General features: G+C 42.9%; 1 protein-coding gene across 1 annotated transcript in view; it reads left to right on the top strand.

Moving 5' to 3' along the window:
* CASQ2 (calsequestrin 2) overlaps positions 1–21,341 on the top strand; it is a 65,890-nt gene that overhangs the window by 15,388 nt on the left and 29,161 nt on the right. Inside the window, exons 2-5 of the mRNA XM_057719777.1 lie at positions 7,965–8,049; positions 11,052–11,152; positions 12,649–12,760; positions 21,121–21,194. Of these exons, the coding sequence (XP_057575760.1) occupies positions 7,965–8,049; positions 11,052–11,152; positions 12,649–12,760; positions 21,121–21,194 (372 nt within the window). The remainder of the gene's footprint in view (positions 1–7,964; positions 8,050–11,051; positions 11,153–12,648; positions 12,761–21,120; positions 21,195–21,341) is intronic.

Below are 21,341 nucleotides of genomic sequence, written 5' to 3'. Positions count from 1 at the left end.
TGGCATACAGCAAACACTCAATAGAGGCTATTTTTATTGTTGTCATACAGCTTCTTCATGTGGTGTATAACACAGAGCCATGACCTTTAGGTCTTTCCCTTGGCTTTAACCAAAGTGATAGTCCAAAAGTGCAAAAAAAAAAAAAAAAAAAAAATCCAATCAACAGCCTCGCTTTCCCTCAAGGCTCTTTTAGAAGCCACCTAATCCAGCTGCAAGGGGCCCCATTGTTCACTTGAATCTCACAAAACAGCAGCTCCTTTCCCTTGCCTGCCTCCTGCAGGGACACATCGTGTGCCAAGCCCCAGCTATACATAGCCCAGGCCTCATCTGGGGGCGGCAGAAAGTGACAGGAGATTACCGGAGATAAACCTCAGCTCTCCGGTTTCAGGGGAGGACGCGCACAGTAGTTGAACTGCTTGACATGTGGCCAGATGCTATCAGGGACAGTGGGTGAAAAGAGCCGTTTGGCTCTTGACTTACATGGAGAGAGCAGGGTTGCAGCTGGGGTATTTTTAATGACTGGCCTGAGGGACATTCTCTTGGAGCAAAGCTCTGTGATGCTTCCCCCCCAAACTTCTCAGCTCTTGTTTTTTTTCAGATTCTTGACCCTGCAGAACACAACCCCCCTCAGCTCCCTTTGATAAGTAAGCACTCCCTCGTCTCTGCTACCTCACCCCTCCCCAGCTTCCTCTGACCATGAAGCAAATCAGTCTTTCTCCTCCAGGAAAACCATTCATGAGAAGGGGTACAAATGTAGCTTTACTCCTGTCCGTCCCTGGATTGGGGCTGGGGTGTCCTACAAAGGGTCTGGACTTGGAGGGACACGCATAGACAGACAGGGCATCTCGCATGCCCTGTCCTCTGAAGCCAAAGGGAATGTGCCCCCTGGCGCTGCTGTGAGTTGCCCCCTCCCTTCGTGGCAAACTTCTTGACCAAGTGATCCACACCTGCTCTAATGTGTCCTTGCCACCCACTCGTCGGCCTCGCTCTCAGTGCTCTGGCTTCTGTCGCAGCTCTTCTCTAAAGGTCACCCATGACTTACCGTCCTGAAGGGAGAGGCCACATGGTGGTCCCACCTCCGTGACTCCCTGCAACATCCGATCCGACCACCTGCGCGTTCTCAAGCTTCTTGTGAGTTTGGAGCTACGACATTGCGTTCCTTGTCCTCCTACTTCTCCCACAGACCTCTCTGCCTCCAGGAAGCTCCTTTTCTCGCCTCCTACAAGGCGGCCAGCCCTCAACCCTGTGGTTTTCTCCTACACGCTCCACACGCCTTCGCCTCTCCCTTGCACAATGCCTTCAGGACCTCTCCCCCAAGCACAAGGTTGGCACCTCCAGCTCTTGGTTGGATTTCCATGGCCATGAACTCATTGCATCTACATCCAAGCTGAGAAGCGTGCTCACAGTTCTGGCATGCCCTCCTGACATCTCTGTTTGTCCGTCACTCTGTTCCCTGGCTGGCACCCTGGAATCATCTTGCCTCCTTCTCCCCTTGGCATCCCACAGCTTCTCCAAAGTCATGAAATAGTTACCAGGTCTGAATGACTCTTAACCTCTAACATCAGCTCATGGGTTACTTTATTTGCTGCCTTAGCTGGAGACCAGTCATCTCCCACTCAGACTCCCAACCGGTCATCTTCCCTTCTACTCTCCTATCTGTCTGATCTACGCCCTCAGATCAACCCTCCCCAAACTCAAATTAGCCATATTGTTTTTCTACTCAAACATCTCCCAAGTCGGAACCGCTAGTCCTAATATTCAAAGTCCTTCACACTCTTTTTCTAACATGCCTTAAACACACTACACCTTTCAGCTCCCCTGATAAGCCTTCTGCCTGAGGACAGAAGCCTCTTCTCTTACACACACGCTGCACATTTGCCCCTCCGAACGTTCACTTATTTGTGCCATTTTTTCTTCCTGGGATGTCCCTGCTGCTCTCCTCTGCCTATCCAGACACTCCTCTTTCAAGGTCTAGCTGGCCTCCCCTCTTTCTTCCATTCATTTATCTAATAAACGAATGTTTTGTTGAGTTCTCCTCTGCTCAGGTACTATACTGGGTGCTGGAGGTAGTAAGTGGAGGAAAACAGGGACATGGAGCTTACCGGCTTGCACGTGGATAGTGGATAGACAAACAACTGTATAAGTGAACGTGTACTTACAGACTGAGAAAGGACTGTGAAGCCAAAGCACAGGGCACTATGGACAAGTGTAGAGAGGGCACCCAATTCAGACTGGGAGTCAGGAAGTACCTTTTGAGCAACTGACACTTATGTGGAGACTTCAAGGAGAAATAGGAGTTGGCAAAGAGTGGAAGGAAGGATCTTCCAGAAAGACGGACGGGCATGCACAGAAGCGAAGCAGGTTGAATGTCTTTGTGTGAATAGAACCAGGCGTCCCCTCAGGCAGCTGCAGCCCGTGCCTTGGCCAAGAGCTTGGGAGCACAGCTGAACGAGGGGATCCTGTGCAAAGACCTCCTGATTCGGGAAAGAACTCACTGCTTTCAGGAGCTGAAGATGAGTGTGTTAAGTAAGAGGCAGAGTGGTGCCAAGTGAGGCTGGAAAGGCAGGCCGGCCAAACCGTGCAGGGCCTTGTTGGCCATGTTGGGGATTTGGGATTTCATCCTGAGGGCATGGAAATTAAATCTACACTCCTCTCATAGCTTACGAAGCTCTGTATGATTTGACCTCTGTGCCCGTGAGCTCTCTTGCTCTGTCTCCATAGTCCTTATTTTCTGTCCTAGTCCTTTAGCACCCATCAGCTAATTTCCCATTAGCTTCTTCCCTAACGAAATCACAAGCTCCTTGACTCTGGAATGTGCCTTACACTTTTGTTTAGCATGGAACCTTGATCATAGTAGGTCCTCAGTTAATAATTATTGTTCTCTTTCCATCCCAATACATTAGGCTTTGGTATTCCTGAATTAGTACAAGGTTTAGAACCCTATCCAGCTGTCATAATAGTAAGAAGAAAATATAACACTTATGAAGCACTTACTGCCTGCCAAAAACTGTGTGAAGAACTTTATACACATTCTCTCATTTAATCTTCAAAACAGCCTTGTGAAATAGATATTGGTATTGTCCATATTTTACAGCAGAGTCACAGCACTTATGACCAAGTCAGGAATCTAGGTCTCTGGTGCCAAGCTGTGTACTCTTAACTGTTAGGATATACTATCCCTGGGTCATTTACTCATTTAAAGATGAGATCTACTTCAACTGCATCATTACATAGGTAACAATGGTACAATAAATACCTATACAATGCAAAATTTAAAGAGAAAGGACATACTATGAATATCCATATTTTTACTACTGAGTTATGCATATTATTTAATATAAAATTTTTATATAGAGTTATTCTTGTACTCAAAGGAATCAGCAATGGTCAAAGCAAATCCTCATGTTTCTGGTAAGAATGAGCAGTGCACCAGTGCCCTGCAGCTGCATGTACCTGCTGATAAGAGACAACTCCACTCTCTAGGATGGGCAAGAGGCAAGACCATCTGAGAAGTAACCAACCAAGCAACCAGACAAAACCAGGAGGGGAAAGATGATAAGTCAACAGGAGAAAACTGGAGTTCAATCTAAAAAGAGTATTCCAGTTTTCTGGGAATTTAGGAGACATACCGACTTTATCTTTTCCCCTTCTTGTGGATGTAACTTTCAGTCACTGTAATTGGTGACAATTTCCTCTTCCCACTTTGGCTCAAAAGTCTCTTAAACTTATAAAGTACTTGGGCCAGTCCACTCCTTCACCCAAAGTATGCTGAGTGTCTCTAAAGAACTGTATGAGATACAAAAGAAGCACAAAACGGGCTTCTTCTCCTTAGAGAGGATAGGCGCACAATACAGATCTCTAATGATTGTAAAGTAAGTGCCAGAGTGCTGTGCCCCTGTAATGGGCTATTGGAATTCACAGAAAGGAGGCTGGAGTTAAAGACGAGGCTGGAGTCAAAGACGAGTCTGGAGCTGGGCTCTGCAGCCAAGGGCAGGCTGGCAGCAAGCTGAGAGAGCTCAGTGAGACGGTGGTGCAGGGGAACGGAAAATATGAGCTGGAAATTTAGGACCAGAGCAAAGGCGGAGATGAAACCAAGTGGGAGAGGCAGACAATGTCTGGCCCGCCCCATCAGCCCAGCAGGGGTTCTTGGTCCTGGGGAGAATGGCCACGTTAGGAGTCAGCCCAGAAGGCCCCAGTCGTTCACCACAGCCCTTCTCCTCCAGTCTCACTGCTCTCTCTCGGGTGGCTGCCAGCCCTGACCACCCTTGGCTTAGGCCCAAGAAGGGTGCTTGCTGGGGCTGATGGGAGTGATGACATGGCTCAAGTGGGCAGGCTTTAGGCCTAATCAGGGTGGGAGGCGAGAGTGACAGGATACCACAGAGATAGATTGTGCATGAGGGTGCCAAGGGGAAGGTAGGCACGTCTCAGCTAGCACGGGTTCCCGGCCCATCTGTGACTGCCAGCTCTGTCAGTCCGTCCGTGCCTAGGACAGTAATTAGCTGTGCTTAAACAGAAAACCAGAAAAACAGAACTGAGTTTGACTGAGATAGCACCTTCCACTCATATATCTTCAAATGTCCCTTATAAATATCAATAAAGTAATGAGAAGGTCATGCTTTACAAGCCTAGGAAAAGCACACATTGTCCACTACCTAAAAACCAATAAAATGTGGTGGTGTGTGCCTAGGAGGGGTCAGAGTTAAATTCTCTGTTTAATTCTCAGAGTTAACCTCTAACATTCTTACTATTATTAATATATCTCTCCTGCACTTAAGATGAAGTGGCCAACAGGGCTAAGCATGGCCCGTGGGTCACAGCTGGAAAATATTATGCCGCATCACTTTTGGATGAACTGACAAGCATTTGTAGCAGTGTTTTCCAGAGTGTGGTACAGAATCTGCTGTGTCAGAATCATGGGGGGTGGTAGTGTGGTTTATGAAAATGTAGATTGCTGAGCTCCACCCCAGCTCTATTCTCTACTTGCCGGGGCTGAAGCCCAGGAAGTCCCATTTTAATCAGTGCTCCAGTGGATTCTTATGCACACAGAAGCTTAAGAGCCACTGTTGGAGGCTCATGCTTTAGGAGTTGGGAAACTTACTAATATCACAAAGCCATCAGGTCTCATCATCATTAATTTTTAATGATAGAAAGGGAGCATTTAAGTTAATGTTTTGATAGCACTAAATGGGACAGAGTGACATACTGAAAACCAGAAAAATCATTCAAAAATGACCTTGGCTGATAAATTGAATGCAATAGACTAAAGCCAAGTGACTTCGCAGAAAGACAGGCCTATTTAAGCATTACAGGGATGCTCAAGATGAGTCATAATATAAACACCAATGATGTCTTTCATCCTAAGCCTTCCCTAGCCTCAGCCAAAATCCAACAAAGAAGAGAAAACTGCCTGAGGGGTAGGGGTGTCATTTGTTACCTGCCCCTCCATCCCCAATTGCCAGAAGCAGAGCAGCTCTCTGTGCTTCTGCCCAGTATCCTTACCCTTCGAGGAATCCGAGTGATTAAGAGCTAGAGAGGAAGAAAGAGAACAGGGAGCATGTGAGAAGGTCAAGTAGGGAAGAATGAATAGGCAAAGAAAACCCTCAGAGAAGTTATAGCAGGAGATGGCCCTTTCAGCAAATGGTGTTGGAACATCCATTGGTTAAAAACACACACACACACAACCCTCAAAGTAGATCATGGACCTAAATGTAAAATTAAAACTCTAAAACTTTTAGGGAATTCCCTGGCAGTCTAGTGGTCAGGACTCAGCGCTTTCACTGCTGTGGCCCAGGTTCAACCCCCTGATCAAGGAACTAAGATCCCACGGATGCGGGAAACAAAACAAAACAAAACAAAACAAACAAACAAAAAAGACCTCTAAAACTTTTAGGAAAAAATTGGAAAAAAATTTCAGGATACAGGATTAGGTAAAGAGTTCTTAGACTTAACACCAAAAGCACAATCCATAAATGGAAAACCTGATAAACGTGACTTCATCAAAATTAAAAACTTTTGTTCTGTGAAAGACCCCATTATGAGGATGAAAAGATAAGCTGCAGGGTGGGAGAAAATATTTGTAAACCACCTACCCAACAGAGGTCTAATATTTACAGAGCTCTCAAAGCTCAACTATCAAAAAATAATCTACTTGGAAAAGAGAAGATATGAACAGGTATTTCATGGGAGAGAGCATACTCATGGCAAACAAGTGTATAAAAAATGTTAATCATCCTTAGCCATCAGGGAAATGCATTAGAACCATAATGAGATACCACCACACATCTATTAGAACGGCTAAAATAAAAAACAGTGACAACACCAAACGCTGACGAGGATGCAGAAGAACTGGATCCCTCATCGCTACATTGCTGTGGGAATGTAAACTGGTACAGCCACTCAGGAAAACAATCAGCAGTTTCTTTAAAAATTAAACACGCAATTATGATACAACCCAGCAACTGCACTCCTGAGTGTTTATCGTAAAGAAATTAAGACTAACATCGCACAATTAAGACTAACCTTCACACAAAAACTTGTACATGAATGTTTATAGCAGCTTTATTCAAAATAGCCAAAAACTTGGAACAGCCCAGATGTCCTCCAATGGATGAATAATTGAAGAAACTGTGGTACCTCCGTACCATGGAAATGCTGCTCAGTAATACAAAAGCATGATCTATTAATATACACGAGAATCTGGATGAATCTCCGGAGAAATACGATAAGTAAAAAAAGCCAATCCCAAAAGGTTACATATTATCTGATTCAATTTATATAACATTTTTGAAATGAAAAGATTACAGAAACAAGTGAACAGATTAGTGGTTGCTAAGGGTTAGGGAAGGAATGAAGGTGGAAGCAAGTGGATGTGACTGTAAAAGGACAATATGAGGGATCCTCGTGGTTCTAGAAATGTTCTTTGCTACATAAATGCCAATATCCAGTTTTGATACTGTATCATAATTTTGCAAGATGTTATTTTGGGGCAAACTGGGTAAAATGTATGAGGGATCTCTCTGTATTATTTTTTACAACTGCATGTTAATCTACAATTATCTTTTTTTAAATTTTAAATAAAGAAATGTAATATTAATATTTCATGATCTTTCTGGTAGCTTCTCCACTCTATTCTATTTTAAGCCTCCCTTCAGCCAGACGGCAGGAATTAGATCTCAGTCAATTGAGAGTCTCCCTACTTCCTTATATCTAAGTTTCAGGGAGCTTAGCGTGATGCCAGTCTTGTGCTTGGTGTCATCACCTAGGCTGGTGTCCACCCAGAGTGGTTTTCAGCCATCTGTCCACCTGACACTGTTGCATCCTCTTCACCTTTGGGGCTATGGTTCCACCCAGGTACTCTGCTAGTTCTTCCTCTCAACTGGAAGCAGGAAAACTTAAGAGGCCATCTCAGGTCTTTTCACCAGATACACTAATGGGCAGTCTTACTCCTCAAGCCCATGGAGTGGAGGGACTTGAGGACTATCTTGGTTATTGGGGTCACAGGTCTCCTTTATTCTAAGGTTCCTCAGCCTGTCTGGCATCTCTTGTGACCCCACTGAACCCCAGGTTCATTTGGTGGCTGGGGATAGGCTCCAAGCCCCTTGTTAGGTATCTGTGGGTATCGAGTACCCTTTACCTCCTTTCTGATTCTGCTCTCTTCCAATTCAAATTTTGTCCACGCTGAGGGCAGAGAAGGGTGTGTCACAATGGATATGGTCTTCCAAATCTTGTATCTTAGATCTGGTGCTCACATTTTTCTCTCCTTGGTTCTCAGAATTCTGCTGAATCACCCTTCTTCCCGAGGGCATAAGCATAGAATCGCTACCTTGCTGCTTGAATTGGTCACAGAGTAACAGGAAGTATGGAGGAAAATCCTCTTGTCAACATATCAAAATAGGATCCCATGGTATTTTCTACAGTCTTTCTGCCCTGGATTCACTTACTCTCCTACTTGTCTTTCCCTTCAGCTTGTGGCCCAGGTCCTGGAACATAAAGACATAGGCTTTCTGATGGTGGATGCCAAGAAAGAAGCCAAGCTTGCCAAGAAACTGGGTAAGTGTGATTTTCTTTGAGATCTATCACGCAGAAACAAATGTGTCTTGCCAAAAAAAAAGTGCGGTCAGTTTTTTCCTTGCATGATAACTAGACTATTTTTAAATAAATATAAAATGATCCTGCGTACCTTAGTCGTGGCTTGGGGAAGAGTTTCACAAAAGTAAATACAGGCCTGAATTAAATGATTTCACAATAGTCATCTAATATAGTCTTTGTATCAGTACAAGGGAGAGGGTTTCTTCCTGGAGAAATGGACACTAGAGATTCAAACCTTTATTTCCAGCTCCTAGAGCAGGTTAAAAGGCTAGCTTCTTCGCAGGGGGTGGGGGGGGGGGGTATAAATTAGGAATTTGGGAGTAACATATACATGCTACTATACATAAAATAAGTAAACAATAAGGACCTACTGTATAGCACAGGGGACTATACTCAATATTCTGTAATAACCTATATGGGAAAAGAATCTGAAAAAAAAAGAATATATATGCATGTATAACTGAATCACTTTGCTGTACATCTGAAACTAGTACAACATTGTAAATCAACTATATGTCAATTAAAAAAAAAAAGGCTAACCTCTCTATCTCTGACATGGTGATCTCTTTGAAGGAGATCAAATCTCTTCTTCCATCACCTATTATCTCCTGACCTCTTGGCTGAAGTAGCCAAACAAAGAATATCATTAATAGTAGTGATTCTAGGGTCCCAGTGGTTTCTAAATTTAAGGGCAAACCCCAGCTGGGCATTGTCACCAAGGATGAAAGGGAAGATTTAGATGAGGTATAGTTAAGTGACTGCACAGTGAAGCTGCAATTTCTTGTGTCAATATGTCATGGTTAAGTGCAAGTGCACTTTAAGATTCTTACACCTCTAATCCCAAGGAGAGAGAATATAGGTTACTCCTCTGGTTTGTAAACACCCCCACACATGTCCTGCCCATTTCACTTTTTCTGCATGACCACTGAAGGATGGCTATTAAGAGAGCAGGGGGTTATAAAACAGAACCTTTGAAGAAAGGTTAATTGGATTTGGAGTAGTAAGCACAGGATAAAAAAAGATTAGTGGTGGTGCAGTAAACACGTTCAAGTACATGAAAGTGCATTATCTTAGAGAATTTCAAACAACTGTTTTCTATTTTGTTTTCAAGGCCAGCTTTTAAAAAAAAGATTTAAATTGTAGGAGACAATATTTAGGTTAGATATAAGGAAGAACTCATGAGTGTAAAATGATAATGAGTTATTAGGAATGCCTGTGGTATCTCTTTCCCTGGAGACAAATTGAGAATTTTTTTCCCCTTGAGCAGGGCAGCAGAGCATGTTCAACTCTTTCCCTCGTTCAAAGCAAGTTGATGAGTTCTGTCCACTGCCTCTTGATACCCTAGTCTTCTCCCTTCCCACTGTTTTAATGAAAAGTTGAATTTGGGAGAATTTCCAGTAAATTTAGTTAGAGGAAAAAGCTAGTGTTCCAGAAATCTAAAAATTTAGGGAGGACAGGCTGGGCAAGCATTCATAAGAATGGACTGGTGGGTGTCCTCCCAATGGAGGATGTGATGGGGCTTTAAATGTCTAAATGAACCTTTAAGTGTCTAAATTAACCTCTAAATGAAATGGGGCGGGTCCTTTCTGACTATTCAATCCTTGGAGTTTACAGGGCCGCTGTATTTGGTGAACCTGCTCCTCGATCTCCATCCCCATTTCCATTTGCCTGAGTTTGGTCTCTGAACTAGTGCAACAACCTCCTAACTGGTTTCTCTCAGAGAAAAATCTAACAGCAGGACACTGGATGAGGTTCCCCACGGCACCCTTTGTGAACAGTCAGTCACTGCCTGCTTCAGGGATACCTGGCACATTGCTCCTTTAGATTTACAAGCGATGCCCCATGGCATGCTTCAGAAGTGCCCGGGGACACAGTGGGCAGTGGGCCAGCCTCCCTTTCCCTAGAGGTTCTGCAGAGGAGTTCATTTGGAGAAGGCATCCTCCAGCTAATCGAGAGTTTGAAAACAATTAATCTAAGGAATTAAGGATGCCATGCAGTTGGACTTAATGCCAGCCTCAGCTATTTAGCATTCCTGGGGGGAAATGGAGTTCTCCAGCAAGCGTTTGTGAAAGCACACAGCATGATGCTGAGAAAGATGGAGGGTAGGAAAGAAGATGCAAAACCTGCCCTAGCAGACTGGGAAAAGATGTGCAGAATTCAGCTACAAGAGAAAAGCAAACTGCTCATTCTGGTTGCAAACATTTATGGGGAGCCCACTGTGTCCAGACTCCATGCAAGGTGCTGGGATCCCCAGAGGACAGCGGCCCTACCCTATAGAGGGCTCACTGTTACAGAGAGTACCTGTAAATGGAGCTGAGAGCAGATCCATAATGGCAAGAGAGATTGGAGCAGCCTTCTCAGGAAAAATGGGTCGTAAGCTGAGACCCAAGGGCGTTGACCAAGATGGGAGAGGGGTGGTGGTGGTAGAGGTCACTCCGGGCCCAAGGAGAACATCTGTGCGGAGACTCACGAGCTGTGACTTTTCCTTTATGCTCCCTTCCACATCAGCTCTTGGGCAAAACGCCAAGGGAGTTGCACAGGGATGAGGAGAGCAGTTCTCAGGGGAGCACAGATCCACCCAAGGGAGAATGTAAAGGATAGGGCTGGCACTAAGTTGTGGAGGGGCTTGAATGCCAGGCTAAGGAGCCAGGTGGACAGTGGGCATGAAAACTTTTTGATGAGGCAAATGGGGTCAGCAATACTTATGGAAAATTCAAGCAGTAGCAGAATGGAGATTAGCTTTTTCTTTTAAGCTAAAGCCCAGGTGGAACTGTTGATGCTTGACTATTTCATTTTGAGTTTCCACTCTGGGAGCCCTTTAGAGGTGTGGTTGCAAGGGAACCAATTCCACTGAGCCTGGCCCCGTGTCACCCAGGGACCCTGAGCCAGACTGTGGCCAATAGGATGGCCTTTTCTACATCAGGATGACTTTATTTGGGGAACTCTTTGTTTTTTATTTTTAGGTTTTGATGAAGAAGGAAGTCTGTATGTTCTTAAGGGAGATCGCACAATTGAGTTTGATGGCGAGTTTGCAGCTGATGTCTTGGTGGAGTTTCTCTTGGACGTAAGCATTTATACACAGTGGCCCTGCGGTGCTGTTTGGGTTCAAATACAGGGGGAAGTAAAACCCCAAAGTAAGAACAGAGAAGGTGGATAACCTGATCTGGTCTAAAAAAGATTTCTCAAGCTTCACGAAAAACTAAAGTGTGCCAGCATCACAGCGATATTTACGTCTACTGGGAAGCTGGCCCTTCCATCACCTCAGAAACTGCTGTATTAGTGACCAGAGGGTCACAGATCGGGACTGTGTAGTAGCAAGATGTTAATTCTCTTAGCAAGTATACACAAACATCCCCAGAATCCCCTTGGCTTTGTTCCAGGGCTTCTGAAGGGGGTGTAGGAGAGAGAGGAGAACAGTCACTGGAAGATGGAGTAGGGAGAGGAGAAACAATCTGCTGAGTGACCCTCAGGCAGGATAAAGAGAGGCAGGGCTAACGAGCCCCCCAATATCAATCCCTCTCAGCCATGGAGGGACAACACCCTGGGATCCATGCGCTCAGGCCGACAGAGGAACAAACACTACAGAGAGATTTTTTCCATAGATAAACTCACACTTTCAATAACAGCTGTGAAGTCACGTTCTTTGGAACACAGATGCCTGTGCAGGTAAAGAGCATCCGTGCTGGTGATTCCTCATCCGCCAGCTAGAACACAGTGGCCTATTGCCTTTCCCCCACTGCCTCAGAAACCCAGAGAGAGGGTCAGAAGTAAGTTGAAGGTTACCTCCTACAAAAAAGTGCCCATAGACTCTGCTTGACCTCTCACTGACCCACACCTATAAGCCCTGAAAAAAAGCTGAGGGTGGCCACAGAACAACTGGGGGCCCACATGGCCCTGCTCCGGTTCTGTCAACTAGGAGAGGCTTTTAGATGCAAGTACCTTACCTAGTAAGCAACGTCAGTGACCCACACAAATGGAAGACCAGGGTGAGGGCAGATTTTAGACTTGATCAGATCAGGGCTCTAGCTCCATTTTTCCCTGTAGATCACAGATAATGCTCTTTTTGGTATGTTGGCTTTGTCCTCAAGCTGACTGTCCTCAAGTTAGTTATAAGACAGCCAGAAGCAGGAGCTGATACATCACATTTCCTCATTCATATCCAATGGGCGGGGCGGGGCGGGGGGTTGCAGAATCTCACCTCCCATTGCTCTCTTAAAAGGAAAGTAGAACTTTCCCCAACCTTCAAGTTTATCTACCCTGGAGATTCACTGGCCAGAATTAGGTCACAGGCCATTCCTGAATCAGTAACCAGCGAGAGAAATGGAGTTGCCCCCAGACTGATCAGCCTACCCCTTGAATCAAGGTCAGCTCCTCTAAGAAAGGAACTGTGTTCATTGGGCAAGGTGGGATGGATGCTGAGGCATCAGCACCAAGTCCACGACTTCCTTCCAAAGCACTCTATACACGTGCCTGATTTCCCCACTGGGGAGGGAACAGTTCTCTTATTTGAACGTCTTTTGTGTCGTGTGTGTGTGTGTGTGTGTGTGTGTGGCATTCCAGCTCATCGAAGACCCAGTGGAGATCATCAACAGCAAACTAGAAGTCCAAGCCTTCGAGCGCATTGAGGACCACATCAAACTCATCGGCTTTTTCAAGAGTGAGGACTCAGAATGTAAGTTGTCTGTCAGCCCCAGCCTGTCAGTCTAAGGGCTCTTTTCCCAACAAGGTGTGTTAGATTATCCAGAAAGAAGATGAGCCCTTAGCACTTCCTGTGCTGGGTAGAATAGAGGGAGAATCTTCCTTGCACCCTATGCAATAGGACAAATGAGCAGAAATTATGCAAAACAGGCAGGGGAGCTGAAAGAACATTAAAGTTGTGCCTTGATTTCTGACTTTGAAGGGGGGTATTTGACAGAAGAGAGAAAAGACCTTCCTCCACTTTTTCCACCTGCCCACCAACCCGTGGGATTCTTTCCCAAAATGGGGCAGAGAGTGGACTGTCTTCTTGACATTGGCAGCTCCTGTGGTCAGCAGTTGGAGAGCTTCTCAGTCACTTGGACAGCATTAGAGGAAAATCCGGGTAGGGATGGGCATGGCTGCTGCAGCACAATGTGGAAAATTGCTGGCCAACCCCCACTGACCACCAAGGCTGCTGCCATGGCACAGCCACGCCCTTGGGTTCACTCCCTTTGCAAGCTTTGTGGCCAGGTTTAGGGTGGGCAGAGGAACATATCAGAGCATCACCGCAACCCACACAGGGGTGATCGGGGCAGTGAGTGGGAGTCAGGAAGAGAAGGAACCAGGAAGGCCAACTACTTGAGGACATTTTTTAAAACTGCTTTGACAACAAGGGCCCTATGAGTTAAGGCTTTTTCTGGTGTCTGAGCCTTGGAGGGAGGGACAGTGTTAGAAGGAGTGGGCATAACTATGAAAGGGAACCTGGTGGCATCAGTATGTGGGCGAGGTGCAAATAAGGGCGCTCATGACTATTTCTGGAAACTCCAAAATATTTTGAAATTATTTGTGAAGCCATTTCTGTACCCTGTGTGCCAACTGGCATCCTTAGTCATCTCATCAACAACCCATCTATTTTCTCTCTCCCATGACCCAACTGTCTTCTCATTTGCTACATAAAAGCCTCTATTCACTCTCCTTAAGGGTGTATTTGTGGGAAGGAGGCTAGCCTGGGAGTTTCTACCCAGTTCTTTAGGTGACTCTATTTCAATTTTCACATTTTTATAAAGATGCTGGTTACTCCGGGGTGTGTCTCCTGACCCCTTCTAATTTCTCCTCTTCATTTCATTTCCTCCTATTTCCCTTAATCCTTTTCTGCCTCCCCCAGCCCTCTCAACTGTTTCTACTCATTTCCATCCTCTGTTTCTCTCTCTTCTTCCATTAACCTCAGGATAGCATATAGGGAGGGAGATGAGGCCAAGATTGGGATAAAAAGCACACCTTCCAGTTTCTACCTTTCCCAGCCCTAAATGCATAACAGTAATAGCTCCATTTAACTAACGTACGCCATACGCCAGGGCCCAGGCAGGAGCTTTCTATAGATGCCTTAGTTTCATTCTCACAACTAGCCTGTAAGGTAGTTACCATCATTATCAGCATTTTAATGATGAGGAAATGAAGGAACGGAAAGGTTGAGTGAACTCACCCAGTATAGAAAATAAATGGTAGAGCCAAGATTTACACCCCAGACATCTGACTTTAAAGCTCATACACTGATCCACTGGGCTGTACTTTCAAGACTTCACAGCTTGGTCGGGTCATGGCACACACGAAATGTGCCCACGCTTGTACAGCACATAGGGGTAAACTGGAAGAGAGCTATTTGGGCTTAGCAAAAATAATCTTCTTACTTTCTTAATATCATAATAATATACAAAATAACAGGAAAGATATCAAATATTACACTGCATAAAACTTCCAAGTAAAACAATTTTAGATTTTGAATGAAAATCTTGTGCTTGCTTTTAAGAATATAGCTTTTGATATGAGATTTTTATGCTTGAAGTAGCAACGTACAGTTCCTGATCAAGGTTTTAAATGATCTCTTTGAATTCTTGACCAGAGACTTTGCCGGCACGTGTGGATGGTGGCAAATGACAGGACGACACTCACTGCTTTTTCTCTGATTGATGAACCATCTTTTCTGGCCCTTGAACAGCATTTAGATAATCTAAGCTCTAAATTGTTCTTCGAGGATGTGAGCCTTCTTTCCATCTAACAGCTATTACTTTCCTTTTCAATGACAAATGCAATGTTAATATTTCTTATGATCATTTGAATAGATTTCAAATCCAACTGAGCTTTTTCATACTACATATTTCAAAATAATAATGAAGCCTTTCCTTAAGAATATGTAATTATCGCTCTACTGGTCTTATAACTTTTTCTTAAGATTTAAACCATAAAATTACTAGTGAGCCATTTCAACCTCCTTTTTAAGGTTAAATGTTTGCTTTTAAATTGATAAACTTTGTCAGTATACTGGGTATGTCACACGGTCCTTGCAATTTTCAGTTAACTTCATTCAGGATCTCAGCAAGGTCCGGCATGTTTTGAAGCCAATAATTTATCCTTCAAAGAGTTTTTCAAAGTGAACATAATTCACAGTTTTTTTTTTTTCCAATTCATCTTTTAGCTCATAAACTCTTAGTAAAACTCCCCTGGGCCAGTTAGCCTGCTTTAGTGTGAAACAGCAGAGACAGGCCTTCTGAACCCATTTCTTCACCTAGAGCTAAGAACAGAAGGGGCTATCGAGGTTTGAATGTTACTGGGGTCACTTTTTTAATGACAATCTTTTATGTGGAGTTCAGACCAACAGGTCAAGTTTCCATAACAAAGAATCTCTGTGAATAAATATTGCTTGAATCTCAAGATTTTCAGAATGAACTTGACAGCACAGTCTTTACACCTTTTTGTCGTTACAGCCTCACCATCAGTTCTGAAGCCATAAAGGCCTACAGTCCTCTCTAATGAATCAATTAATTAAATTATGTCCAATTATTATTTTTGAAAGAAACATTTTTTAATGTACAAAAACAAACAATAATGCATTATGAAAAATCCATCTAGAATCAGATTGGGTAATTGTTAATATTTACAGGCATTAGAAAAAAGAAAGAAGGAAGGTAGGAAGAAAGGATGGTAGAAAGCAAAGAAGGAGGGGATCAACTGAATAATTCAGAAAATTTAAAAAATCCATTCTGTCCTCTTTAGGAATACCTAACACCGGATTTTGTTGATAATACTGATTATGATGACTATTGACATAATAAACAGACAGCAATCATACATTCCATTGGTTTTAGGAGAAAAATATGAACATGAGAGTAAATGAAATGAAAAGAAAAAAACTAAATATTTTACACAGTCTCACAAACCAAAAAACATCATTGATGATAAATAAACTTGGACTTAAAGTAATAATCACACCAAGACGATCCAGTGGGGAAGACAGGAGAGCAGCCTCTCTCTAGCTGTGATGCTCGCTAGTCTTAGGCACAAAACAATTGCTGTTGAAACAGAACATTTATAGATGGAGCCAGTGCTTTCAAATATAATATTAGCTACTGTAAAATCTGAATGGCTGTAGAAAACATCCAGAAGGATTTATCATCATAAAAAATTTATGTCTGTCAAGCTCATTGTAACATACCCATGGCCATCACACACTGGCCGAAAGCATCATCCCTGTCTCTCTATCTGTTTCTTCTTGCCTTTCAAAAGAGGCCAAGGTCAGTGAGTGGGGAAGCTAGGAGTGGATAAGGCACCAAGGGAAGCAGCTGTTGAGAATCCTTTATTTCTGCTGTAGTTTGGGGGTGGTTGGTCAAGGAAGTTTAATGGCACAGAAGGCTTTGGCTTTGCAAATGGTCTCAAGCTTTTCTATAGAGCAAGAAAAATGGAGAGACAGTAGACAAACTGGAAGGATTTAAAACTTAAGTAGACTGCAATAGTCTTCAGAGAAAAGGATGCCTAAGAGATTTGGTACCAAATTAGAAAGGACCTGGAAGTACTGGGAGGCTGCATCTCCCACGGAGGTCGGGCATGAAGGTCCATCTCCAGCTTGAGCTTGTAGCTATGGATGCTGGTGTTGAGTGAACGTGACTTGAACTTCCTAGGGAGACCCAGCTGATGGTTAAGAATGCCAATCTGGAGGAAATGTGAAGCTAAAGGGTCAATACCCAGTAAGGACCTGATGAAACTTAAAAGCTTCTGCACAGCAAAGGAAACTATAAGCAAGATGAAAAGACAACCCTCAGAATAGGACAAAATATTTGCAAACGAATCAACAAAGGATTAATCTCCAAAATATATGAACAGTTCATGCAACTCAATATCAAAAAAACAAACAACCCCATCAAAAAATGGGCAGAAGACCTAAACAGGCATTTCTCCAAAGAAGACATACGGATGGCCAAGAGGCTCATGAAAAGCTGCTCAACATCACTAATTATTAGAGAAATGCAAACCAAAACTACAATGAGGTATCACCTCACAACGGTCAGAATGGCCATCATCAAAAAATCTAGAAGCAACAAATGTTGGAGAGGGTGTGGAGAAAAGGGAACTCTCCTACACCGTTGGTGGGAATGTAAGTTGGTACAGCCATTATGGAAAACAGTTTGGAGGTTCCTTAAAAAACTAAAAATAGAACTACCATATGACCCAGTAATCCCACTACTGGGCATATACCCAGAGAAAACCATAATCCAAAAAGAAACAGGTACCGTAATGTTTATTGCAGCACTATTTACAATAGCCAGGACGTGGAAGCAACCTAAATGCCCATCAACAAATGAATGGATAAAGAAGATGTGGCATATATATACAATGGAATATTACTCAGCCATAAAAAGGAATGAGATGGAGCTATATGTAATGACGTAGATAGACCTAGAGTCTGTCATACAGAGTGAAGTAAGCCAGAAAGAGAAAAACAAATATTGTATGCTAACTCATATATACGGAATCTAAAAAGAAAAAAAAATGGTACTGATGAACCCAGTGACAGGACAAGAATAAGGATGCAGATGCAGAGAATGGACTGCAGGATATGGGGCGGGGGGTGGGGCAAAGAGGAAGCTGGGACGAAGTGAGAGAGTAGCATAGACATATGTATACTACCAACTGTAAAATAGATAGCCAGCGGGAATTTGCTGTATAATACAGGGAGATCAACTTGATGGGTGATGCCTTAGAGGGCAGGGACAGGGAAGGTGGGGAGGAGTCGTGGGAGGGAGGGACTATGGGGATATGTGTATAAATACAGCTGATTGACTTTGGTGTACCTCATAAGCTGGTACAAGAGTGTAAAGCAATTATATTCCAATAAAGAGTTTAAAAAAATGGAGGGAAACTTTATGTGTGGGGAGAGAGGGCATCTGGAAAATATTTATACCTTTATCTCAATTTTGCTGTGAACTTAAAAATGCTTTGAAAAATAAAGTCTTTAATTAAAAATAAATAAATAAATAAATAAATAAATAAATAAATAAATAAATAAAATGAAAACAAAAAAACAAAAACAAGCAAAAAAACAAATGGGCAGAAGACCTAAATAGGCATTTCTCCAAAGAAGACATACAGATGGCTAAGAGGCACATGAAAAGCTGCTCAACATCACTAATCATTAGAGAAATGCAAACCAAAACTACAATGAGGTATCACCTCACACCAGTCAGAATGGCCACCATCAAAAAATCTAGAAGCAACAAATGCTGGAGAGGGTGTGGAGAAAAGGGAACACTCTTGCACTGCTGGTGGGAATGTAAATTGATACAGCCACTATGGAGAACAGTAGGGAGGTTGCTTGAAAAACTAAAAATAGAGTTACCACATGACCCAGCAATCCCACTACTTGGCATATACCCAGGGAAAACCATAATTCAAAAAGATACATGCACCCCCAATGTTCACCGAAGCACTATTTACAACAGCCAGGTCATGGAAGCAACCTAAATGTCCATCAACAGATGAATGGATAAAGAAGATGTGGTACATATACACAGTGGAATATTACTCAGCTGTAAAAAGGAACGAAATTGGGACATCTTTAGAGACATGGATGGACCTAGAGACTGTCATACAGAGAAACAAATATCATATATTAACACATATATGCAGAATCTAGAAAAACGGTACAAATCAACTGGTTTGCAAGGCAGAAATAGAGACACATGTAGAAAACAAACATATGGACACCAGGTGGGGAAAGTGGGGGCGGGTTATGAATTGGGAGATTGGGATTGCCATATATACATTACTAATAAGAAAAAAATATCAAATTATAAACTTTAAATATATGCAGTTTATTGTATGTCAATTGTATCTCAATAAAAGTTCTAAAAAAAAAAAAAAATACCCAGTATGGAAAAACCAGAAGGATGGGGAAGAAAGGTGAGGAAATGTTACAACAAGTCTGCAATAAGCTGGAGGTTGAAGGCTGGATGTTTAGGAGCCTATTCCAGAAGGGGAAAGAGGAAATATTGTATAATATCGCTTAGATGTGGAATCTAGAAAAATGACACAGATGAACTTATTTGCAAAGTAGAAATAGAGACACAGGCGTTTCCTAGAGAATGTAGGTATGGATACAAGCGGTAGAAGGGGAGCTGGGATGAACTGGGAGATTGGGATTGACATCTGTACACTATTGATACTATGTATAAAATAGATAACTAATGAGAACCTACTGTATAGCACAGGGAACTCTACTCAGTGCTCTGTGGCGAACCTAAATGGGAAGGCAATCCAAAAAAGAGGGGATATATGTATACATATAGCTGATTCACTTTGCTGTGCAGTAGAAATTAACACAACGTTGTAAAGCAACTATACTCCAATAAAAATTAATAAAAACAAAACAAACCAAAACAAAAATGAAAAAAACAGGACAGGGGAAAACCTAGGGAATCACATGAGAGAGATCACATAGAGCAGAAAACTAGACCTAGTTTCCTATAAGACAGGTGTTCTTTGGGCAAGGCTAAAGGCTCAACCACTGTCTGAAGGACCAACTTGGCGAACTACCTTGCTCTAGCCTTCTTCATCTTAAAAGAGATATAGACTGGCTCCTGGAGTGAAAAAGAGAGATCTCTGGACACAGATCAAGGCTATTCTTTCTATGAGGATAGGAGTGCATAGAGGTGAGGGGAGGTTCATCTGGAACAGGGGGTCTGAGAAGCAGGGAAAGAGGATTCTGATGGAGCCCACGGCTGCCTTAAATAGACAGTAAATAACTCAGGTATGGCTACAACCACTCTTTCTATACTCTCCCACTTTCTCTCTATTCAGTTCTCCAAATCTCTCACCCACCTTCTTCCCCTCCACCTAATCCTCTACCCCAACTCTCAGGTTTTATGATATATTTTCTGATGACCCAACTACTTTTAGGAGGAATGAGTTTGTGTAAATGTGTATCAGTTTGTACAGCTGTTTTTGTAAATTTGTCAACCCCTGTCTCTCCTGTGCTTATTGTGCTTTCCTCTATTCTAGCAACTATCACATTGCATTGTGGTTCTTTAAGGGCCCATAACCCTTTTTGGCTGCGATCCTTTGAGATCAGTGTCCTTATTGTACTCGTCTTGCTGTCCCCAGAGTCAGCATGATTCTTGAAATGTTTTTGATTGACTATTACCAAATTCTGCCTGCTTCTGGGATTCTAGCTAAAGCTTACGCCTCTGATGATTAAGGGATATGAAATACCATGAAATGGAAAGAAAGGTAATCTTGTTAAGAACGAATCATAGGATCACTGACTCTCAGGATGACAGTCTTTATGCAGAACAACCACCACCACCACCACCATTCCCGTCACCCTCACATATCAGGCAGGACCACGAATGTCTTCACCGAGCAGTAACTGTGTAGGTGTAGGGAGGCACAGCATGGCCACTCTTATGTGGTCTCACGCTTATCTCGACCAGTTTAGATTCAGGTTTGGGGCCAGAATCAAGCATGGGCTTGGTTAATTTTAAGTCATCCTCTCAAGAGACCAGAATGAAAAAAGAAAACTTAAAAAGAGGGAAAGAAAAACTAGGGTTTACCCAAAGAAGTGCTCCTGTTAAGAAGTTTAAAATTCTTCAGTGATGTCATTTTTGATTGAGTTGCTTTGCATACCAAGTGGGTTTTCTTCTTACTTAGTGCTTACTTATACAGCAGAATGCATTCTCTTTAGAAGGCACACATAACTAGCAGTGAGTTTGAGTGAAAAAACTTCTTTTGGTTTTTCTCTCCCTCAACCTCTCTTGGTTTCCTCTGTTTTCTCCTATCACCCAATTTCCTAAAACATATAAAAGTATGATAAAGAGTTCCTCTTTTGGGTGACTGAATGCCAGTCAATCCAAATTCCTTGGGGTTTAAAATAGTATCAAATAATTATCTATCTAAATAATATCTACTAAATAACTATTCAATCAGAATTAATTGGTTTCCCACTTTCTCTATGTTATTTAGAAAGAGAAATATCTGATGCAGTGTGTATCTTGAAAATGTCTCTCCCTTTTATCTTCTTCCTCTTAGATTACAAGGCTTTTGAAGAGGCAGCTGAACATTTCCAGCCTTACATCAAATTTTTTGCTACTTTCGACAAAGGGGTAAGTACCTATGAAACCCCACTTTAAACACTTTAAAGTTTGAACTTCCTGCCACTCTTTATTTCCTTTTGGCAACATTAACCATCCTCCATCCATTAACACTTTCTCCAGAAGTGCTGGAAATATGGCAGTAAATATGGCAGTGAA

The sequence above is a fragment of the Hippopotamus amphibius genome, chromosome 1, assembly GCF_030028045.1.
Source record: "Hippopotamus amphibius kiboko isolate mHipAmp2 chromosome 1, mHipAmp2.hap2, whole genome shotgun sequence".
In the NCBI taxonomy this organism is placed as follows: domain Eukaryota; kingdom Metazoa; phylum Chordata; class Mammalia; order Artiodactyla; family Hippopotamidae; genus Hippopotamus; species Hippopotamus amphibius.
The sequence above is the reverse complement of the archived record's forward strand: the minus strand, read 5'-3'. Positions and strand labels throughout refer to the sequence as shown.